This window comes from Genypterus blacodes, unplaced genomic scaffold, assembly GCF_046128005.1.
Source record: "Genypterus blacodes isolate CSIRO-AG114 ecotype Tasmania unplaced genomic scaffold, CSIRO-AGI_Gbla_v1 ptg000030l_1, whole genome shotgun sequence".
NCBI classification, from domain to species: Eukaryota; Metazoa; Chordata; class Actinopteri; order Ophidiiformes; family Ophidiidae; genus Genypterus; species Genypterus blacodes.
The window spans coordinates 3,395,551-3,404,032 of record NW_027466843.1 but is presented as its reverse complement, the minus strand read 5'-3'; the positions used below and the strand labels follow the sequence as shown (position 1 = coordinate 3,404,032).

Sequence of the window (8,482 nt, the reverse complement as noted above, 5' to 3'; positions counted from 1 at the left end):
GGGCTTGAGCTCTGTTGGAAATAGCTGAACACGTGCGTCTGTGTGTGAGCGTGTGTGTGTATTCTATCCTCTCCGTTACTAAACACGCGCACCGATCACACTCGATTGATGTGTGACTTTGGCTCCTGATGGAAAGCAGCCCAGTGACAGAATCAGCCGGACTGTCAGGGACCGTAATGGAGCGATCTGTGACACCGGCTGCATCTAACGGCGTTAACGGAACTTCCAAAGCAGAAGAAGCCGGTCCTGATGTCCCCGGTCCCGGTGGTGGAAGTGCTGGCCCTCGCAGCAGACTCTCCTGTATACCAGAGGACTACCGGACCGAGGCGGTGGCCGTGTTCAAACTGGCGGGACCGGTGGTAGATGTCTTTTTTGTCTTTACACACGTGTGTGTTTTGAGGCTCTTGGTGACATGCAGCGTATAATTAGTTTATTCAAGAGCATCACTTTGTTTCATAATAAGTAACCAAACTAAATCAATCATTCATTTCTGCTGCAACCATAGACATTTATTATATCTTCATTACAATTTGTGATCACCTATTTACAAAAACTTAGTATACCATCATTTTTTTCAGTGTTTTAAACCAAAAATACAGAAACATATCTGGACATAATCTTATACAGTCTTGAGTACCAGTGAAGAAAACTCATCATAACCCAAGGGTACGTTAGGGTAACTTCTAGTCATTATCTGTAAAAGTTTGTCTTTCCGCTGTAGTACAATAGTAGTACAAGTATCAAACAGATAGTTGGCGTTTGAAAAGGTGATGTTAACCCTTTTAATGTTGGTTTTGTTTGTTGTTTCCAGGTCATTTCCCAGCTGTTGACTTTCCTGATCAGTTTCATCAGCATGGTGTTCTGTGGTCATCTGGGGAAAACTGAGCTGGCAGCAGTGTCACTGGCAGTTGCGGTGAGGAAACGTGTTCACCCAGAACCCTAACCCTGCCTCAGCTTACACATTAACAACAACACGCAGACAAACATGCTTCAGAAGAAAATTCTCTTAGACTAAACTGACCTGACCAAACTTTATTTTGTTAGCAAATGCACTCTTATCCCTATTTGAGTGGGGGAAACTAGGAACAGATGATTTGTTTTGCTTGCAGTTTCTGGTGATCCAAACATTTGCATGGTGATCATCAAAGCATACTGTAGATGCTAAACATAGTGGTAAACTGTTTAATGTGACAGAACTCCCTCAGATAGAGATGAGTGAAGCTCATGGCAGTGGCTCAGAGTGCCAAGAACCTCAACGATTGCAGGTCTGTTACTAGTTGTCCCCTGAATAAACCGGTTATCTCTGCAAATCGAGTATAAGATTGCATTTGCTAATAAAATAAGGGAAAGATACCAGACAGAACAGCGGTAGCCGAGCTGGAGTCTGACCCCTAAGGCCGGAGAGTGTTTTTCCTGATGTTGAATTTTGGGCTGAGTCATGATGCTGAAGGTTTGTCCTCACAGACCTCATGGCATTAAGGAGTGCACCTTCTTGAGCTGTGATGCTTAATCAATGGAGCATTTGAAGTCTACAATTCACTGCAATTACCAACATAGAATGAAAAATTTCTACACATGCACATTATTAAATTACTGTATGTACCTTTTTTGAAGCAGAACATATACAAACATCACACATGTGGGTTAAATAGTAGCATTAACACAAGTTTGTAAAGTTGTGTTTTCTTCCCATTGCAGGTGGTTAATGTCACTGGGATTTCCATCGGCCTGGGTTTATCATTAGCGTGTGATACTCTCATATCTCAGGTAATATTTCCCAGCTGTTCCACGTTACTTATCTAACCAGAACAAACTCAAGCTAACACTACTGGTTTCTCACGTTTCTCAAGGTGCCTTTTAAGTCAAACAAACAGTGTGCTTTTGGATCAAGTTTGTTTTCCTCTCCCTGTCATAGCTGTGCTTCTGGTGTTTTTTGAAGATTGATTTGTGATTCTATCTGTCCAACTGTTGCACGCAGACGTATGGGAGCGGTAACTTGAAGCGCGTGGGTGTAGTTCTCCAGAGAGGGATCCTGATTCTGCTGCTCGCCTGTTTTCCCTGCTGGGCTCTCCTCATCAACACCGAGCCCCTCCTTCTCGCTGTCCGACAGAGCCCAGAGGTTGCCAGGTCAGATCCTATTTGATTTTTCTAAACAGATTGAAGCGATTTTGATGTGTTCCCTTGTTCACGTTTGTTAAGATTCTCAGCGCTTTACTTTCATTCCTCTGACTGTTCAGGTGCGTTTAAGTCCCTGAGTTTACAGTCGCCATTAAATCCAGTAGTGCTCTTGACTTCTAAACATCAGGGGGCACATTGTTATAGTAACAGAAATACCAATGCAACCAGTGCAGCAACAGGTTGTGTTTCCAGACCTTCAGATGCCCTTTGCTTTGTTTCCTTCTTTTTCTAGTCAAAGCAGTAAAGGCCAGCAGTTTGTGAAAATGAGGCTTTTGATTTTGCACCTCAGGATCTCACCCACCTGATCATTTACACTCATAGCAACTAAGGAATAATGACATCATCTGCTGCACATCTGTGATACTAATGTATTTTTTTTATTGCTATTTGTTTTTATTGAAGCAAACATTTTACATGACATTGTGCATACAATTGTAGGATATTTTGGAGATAATTTTTTATACAGAAAGAGGGGGAAGAGGAGAGAGAGAGATAGAGAGAAAGAAGGAAGGTTGTATTGTTAATACTATTGTTGTTAAACTTTGTATGTAGACCCTGAGGTCAAATACAAGTAGATTGAAATTGCAATGATCTCATAGGGATACAGTGTTTACAGGATGATGTCAGCAATGTAGGCTAGTACAAATTGTAACATAGGCTGTGGTAAAGAGAAGGAGAGAAGAGAGAAAAAAAAAAACAAAGAGAGGACATCCCACCCACAAACCCAACCCAACCCCACAGTCACACAACCCCGTCCTGGCCCGCCTGGGATGTAAGATAAAATAAAAAGGAACTGTTTGGTGTTCAGTCAAGTAAAGTGAAGTAAGAGAGAAACGGTTGCCATCTCTGATAGAACTTATCAGTGTGGCCCCTCATAGTGTACTTTTGTACTAGTACCTAGTGTACTGTTCTCTAGTTTAAGAATATACATTGTATCCTTCAGCCATTGCGAAATAGAGGGAGGGGTGAGGGATTTCCAATGCAGGAGCAGGCTTCGTCTAGCAAGCAAAGAGGTGAACATGACAATTTCCTTTTGCGAGGTGTTAAATTGGCGTGAGTCAGATGGCAATATGAGGGGAGGGTTGAACTTGTATGCCCAATATGATGGACAGTGTTACTAATTGATACATTTTTTTTACTAATTACTAATTTATGTAAATTTGAAGTTCAGTCTCCTCTCACTCCCAAAGCATGAACATATTTCTAGTATATAGAATTCATTCTTGCAATCATATCAAGAGTTAAACCACAGACAACACACAGACTTATTGATCACTAACACCAGGATCATAGCGCTGAAATGTCCCACCAGACTGAAACAGGGTGATTTATTATGTATGATGTATTTATATGTATGATTTGACATATATGCTTAAAACTGTTCTGTTTCTGACATGAAGTCTCTCCCAGCTGTATGTGATGATCTTCATGCCTGCTCTGCCGGTGAGTTTGTAACATTCTCCTTTAACTAGATAAGAATAGATCACAAACAGCTCCGCCTCCTGTTCATGTTTGATAATTACATTTTGCTTACCAAAAGCTTTAATTTTTGCGATGCAGAAGAAGTGACACCTTTGCATTTGTCTTCATCTGCTTTCCTTCTGCAGGCTGCATTCATGTACCACCTGCAAATAAGATATCTTCAAAATCAGGTGCATACTTTTAATATGGAGTCACTAATACACTTATATGGAAATTGATAATGGCTGAAGATTTTTTTGATGCTAATAATGAGATCAAATTGTGATTTTTCAGGCAATTATATGGCCTCAGGTGATAACCGGCGTGATTGGCAATGTTGTTAATGCAGTTATTAACTACATCTTCCTCTATCCTCTAAACATGGGCATTGCGTGAGTTTATTATTATTATTGTTATTATAAATAAAGATTGATTACAGACTGACTCTCTTGTAACAAAATGTGTATCTTAACTATGTTCAATATGTCAGCAAATGCATTTGTTCAACCTTTCCTTTTTACCTTCTGCTGCTTATTAACATGTTGCTTGTTGTGATTCTTTTGAAGTGGATCAGCAGCAGCCAATGCAATCTCACAGTATCTGCTGGCCATCATCTTATTCATATACATCTGCTGGAGGGGACTGCACAAGGCCACATGGGGAGGTCAGCACTTCACTTTTCTACTGGTAGTCTATTGTCAACATTCTGGTTTGTAATGTTTGACACATTTACTAACGGTCTATCACTGTGTAATGTGGAGTGAAGGTGATGCTGACACAGTGGTGACTCAGCTCAAGCTTAGAAATGTGTTTCTTTGTGTCTTTGGGGGAAAATATCTTTCCAAATATTCTGTTCTTTTTTTGCTTGAAATGAAAGACTGAATGATTTTTTATGCATTGGTTGGATTTGTGTTTTTGACATTGGGCTCAATCGAACGTTCTAAGATAATGAACTGACAAGAACATGTCACGGTTAAGACACTTATGTGAACTCTGAACATCTGATCCACAGGTTGGTCAATGGACTGTCTGCAGGAATGGGGTCCCTTTGTCCAGCTGGCTGTTCCTAGCATGCTCATGCTTTGTCTGGAGTGGTGGATGTTTGAAGTGGGAGGCATTCTGTCCGGATTGTTCGGTGAGACTGAGCTGGGAGCTCAGACTGTAATTTTCCAGCTGGCTACAATAGGTTACATGGTAACTCCTAACATTTTAACTTTGAGATTATGGCCTGTGCTAGATTGTTTGCATTGCTACTGATGAGTTTGATCATATTCATGTCCATTTAACTGTGCTTGCAATAAAGCTGTGTGATGTAATGTCTGGGTAAACTATGATACAGAGAAGCCTGCTGACACAGAGAGAGAGAGATTTTGATCACAGGAAGCTCACTAACAAGGTCCAACTAAGGTGATCTCTAACTGACAAGATCAGATTCTTCTTCTGTCCACAGCGGGTAGGTTTGAAGTATGATGAGTCAGTTAGTATGAGTGGACAATGCAAGACACTGTCCATTTGTCCATAAAGCGATGCACCACGGGTTTGCAGTGGTAATATGAGAGAAAAGCCTCGTCTGTATACTTTTTTTTCACATTGTATTCTTTCACAGAACAACTCTTTATGCATATGTTCTTGTTGTATCATATTCTTCACTGCTCAATTTGTGATTTATTGGAAATGATAATATAATGCTAGTATGTGATGTAATGTCAATTCTCTCCCACAGATACCATTAGGATTGGCCTCTGCCGCCAGTGTACGGGTAGGGACCGCCCTTGGGGCTGGAAACATAGAGCAGGCAAAGCTTTCTAGCAAGGTCCCTGTGATCTGTGCAGGTAAGAATTCGCTTTTGCACATATTTGCATTACAAGTCATGTAAAGGAACGAAAAACTTTATCATATTTATATGATATTGTAAGATGGTTTATTATTCACTAATTTTAGCCAATAAACTCTGGTTGGCCTGATACAAAGATACAAATATCCTACAAACAAAAATACTGTCACCCTTTTTCCCTACACAGTGATGATCTCATCTGTTGTTGGGATTACTTTCAGCGTCCTGAGAAATTTTGTCGGGTATATTTTCACCTCAGAGGAGTGAGTACAGATTAAGTCACAATGACGTTTGCTATATCGCAGTAATACTATTATACTTTTGTTAACTTTTAATCACAGACTGACACTGCAGTCAAACATAGACAGACTGCTATGCATTCCTTATTGCAGACAGTCACTGAACCCTGACTGTCAGATAGTGGGTAGCTGCTTGAAATTAAACCCTGAGTAAGTGTGTAACATGTAAATCATGTGCTTCCACCCTGGTTAGTGCACACAGAGTAAAAGAGGTCACAGTAAGCTTCAGGTCTACACCCCCTTTCCTTCCGGCCCTTTTTAGCGGGTCTGTACATGACAAAATCTCCTCTGCTCCACAAGGCACACTTGCTTGTGACATCACATGTGGTGAGGTGTCAAAATTCACTCTGAACCTCTTTTCTTTCCAGTGTGCATTGTTAATGTTGGAGAATACAAAAACACAAGGTTAACACAGACTCAGTGTCAAAGAAACGGTTGGGACGTTTCCGCTGTTTATATGATTAATTGGGATGAATTCACATGCAGTGTCAGTACTGTCTTAATCTTAACAAAACTTGTATTTGGGTTTCTTGTATACATTTCAATGTTACATACACAATGTTAACATATGTCTGTACGTTTTCAGAGACATTTTACAGAGGGTTGCTGATGTCATGGTCATGTATGCTTTCTTCCATCTTGCTGATGCCATTGCGGTGAGAAACATTGCTGAGCAGTTTTATGTCAGTCATCAATAAATCAGTTTGATGTCCACAGCTTGTGATTGGACCCAATCAGTTTGATGTCCACAGGGTGTGATTGGAGGAGTTCTTAGGGGAACAGGACAGCAGCTGGTTGGTGCTCTGTGTAACCTTGTTGGATACTACTTCATTGGCTTCCCCATTGGTGCATCGCTGATGTTTGCAGCCAATATGGGCATTGTAGGTAAGAAAAGCTATCGTCTCTCTGACAACGGACTCTTCGCCATCTTCTTCTACTTGTCATTAAGGAAACACTCTGCTTCCATCTCTGTAACAGGACTGTGGACAGGACTTACCATTTGTGTGTCAATACAGGGGATTTTTTTCATCACTTTTGTGTGCAAACTTAATTGGAGAAAAGCTTCTGAAGAGGTGGGTAACTACATCACTTGAGAATATAATGCTTTGGAAAAAACTTGAGAATGTTTCCTTTGTCTTGAGATGTATTTGATGCAAAGTAATCAGGTGCACTTCATGTCTCCAACCAGGCTCTTGTGAGAGCAGGAGTCCAGACCAGAGAAGAAAAAGAGATCGTCAAGATGGAAAGTCTTGGTAAGTGCACACACCTTCCTAATTTAATTGAGTTAATTGTTCTGTCTGCAATATTATGAAAATGGATTGTCTACACACAGTCCCCTAGTTATGAACAAACATCTCATCCCATACTTAGGTACGGGATGTAAAGCCTATTATTATAAAGAATTGTGTTACATACAACGGTTCGTACAAACGAGTGGGCGGACCACTGTGCACCTGTGTGTCTGCATTCACTCTGTTGTCTGCGTTGTGTGTGAATAATTGATTCTAGATGTGAACCATACGTAACTGTTCTGACTAACATAAAATTCGGCTTGAGGATGAACTCGTTGCTAAACTGTCTGCCTGTATAGAAACATAATTCCCCATCTCTCTCTTATCATTCAGCACCTTCCCTCAAATCTCTGGACTTGGATCAGCAGCAGGCACAGATTAGCACTATTGCATCCAGTTGTGTGAGTGCTGAAGAGGGAGGCACAGAAGGACTCAGTCCAGGTCAGAGGAAATCCGCCACTACAGTTGGAGATATTCTGTCAGTAAAACAGCTGGTCTTACGGCGTGGACTGGCATTGCTGCTCATGGTCCTCATCCTTGTTGTTGGCATCTTCATCAGCAACTTGCTCATCAAGTTGCTCAAAGGAACGGTTTAGTGCTGGCAGATGGACTGGTGGTTTGGCAATTTCTTTGATGTTATTACATAATCAAATGGTTCCCTGTAGTATGGAAGAGTTGCTCATTGAAAATAGACAACCCAGTATGCAGCTCTGTACGTCACTCCTGCTGATTACTACAGAGTCAAATGGAAGTAAACCAGAACAAATGGGTGGCTGCTGAAGGTTAATATCTAAGCAAAGAAATAACACCTGTGCATTGAAGAAAACATGACTGCATAAATTAACTGATTTTTAAATGATCAAGTAGCAGGCCCATGACTCATCTGGGTCAATGAATATCCAGCCAAGACAACTGGACTCACTGGCTGACAGAAATGGCAGATTGCATGTAAGAAGTTAAGGAATCCATCAATGTTGAACTGGAAGGAAACCCCCACTGCTGAATGTCACACCCCTCATCTTATCTACCTACATTGTTTCTGTGACAACTCACATGGCTGCCATTTGACCAAAGGAATCTCCCGGGCTGAAGTCGGAACGACAAATGTGCCTTTACGACCCAACAGAAATCAGAACTGAAGAGGTCCAGCAAATGCTTGTGCCAAAACTACATTAGAGTAAAGAGCCAAGGCCAAAATGTTTGATTCCATTTCACCAGTTTTTAGAACAAGTTGGCTATGTGAGATACAAACCGTAGCCTTGTGTATTTTCTAGCATAACTATAATATATTCCTGTAGTAACTCACAAAATGTCTGTCTGGATCAATGGTTCAGTGTTTCCTGATGACTTATTGCAGTTTAGTTGCTCAGTTGCATATATTTAGATATCCTCCAATCAAATAAAAGGTGAACACGTTA

At 40.9% G+C, this 8,482-nt stretch overlaps 1 protein-coding gene across 2 annotated transcripts; it reads left to right on the top strand.

Moving 5' to 3' along the window:
* LOC142994712 (multidrug and toxin extrusion protein 1-like) lies at positions 1 to 8,482 on the top strand. 2 transcript variants are annotated; one of them, XM_076145533.1, is made up of 16 exons: positions 8 to 359; positions 812 to 913; positions 1,699 to 1,767; positions 1,979 to 2,127; positions 3,579 to 3,621; positions 3,786 to 3,830; positions 3,934 to 4,031; positions 4,206 to 4,303; positions 4,652 to 4,833; positions 5,363 to 5,471; positions 5,661 to 5,736; positions 6,359 to 6,428; positions 6,525 to 6,657; positions 6,751 to 6,845; positions 6,962 to 7,025; positions 7,398 to 8,482. In XM_076145533.1, the coding sequence occupies exons 1-16, from the start codon at positions 129 to 131 to the stop codon at positions 7,658 to 7,660; spliced, it is 1,827 nt and encodes a 608-aa protein (XP_076001648.1). In that variant the 5' UTR covers positions 8 to 128; the 3' UTR covers positions 7,661 to 8,482. The 2 variants fall into 2 exon arrangements, with proteins under 2 accessions (XP_076001649.1, XP_076001648.1); XM_076145534.1 differs by lacking the exons at positions 6,751 to 6,845; positions 6,962 to 7,025; positions 7,398 to 8,482 and having other exon boundaries at positions 1 to 359; positions 6,511 to 6,618.

Excerpts from the sequence above, each read along its gene's own strand:
- LOC142994712 (XM_076145533.1), top strand. The coding sequence starts at position 129 with ATGGAAAGCAGCCCAGTGACAGAATCAGCCGGACTGTCAGGGACCGTA. Across the intron at positions 3,831-3,933 it reads TAAGATATCTTCAAAATCAG|GCAATTATATGGCCTCAGGT; the intron begins GTGCATACTTTT and ends GTGATTTTTCAG. Across the intron at positions 5,737-6,358 it reads TATATTTTCACCTCAGAGGA|AGACATTTTACAGAGGGTTG; the intron begins GTGAGTACAGAT and ends GTACGTTTTCAG.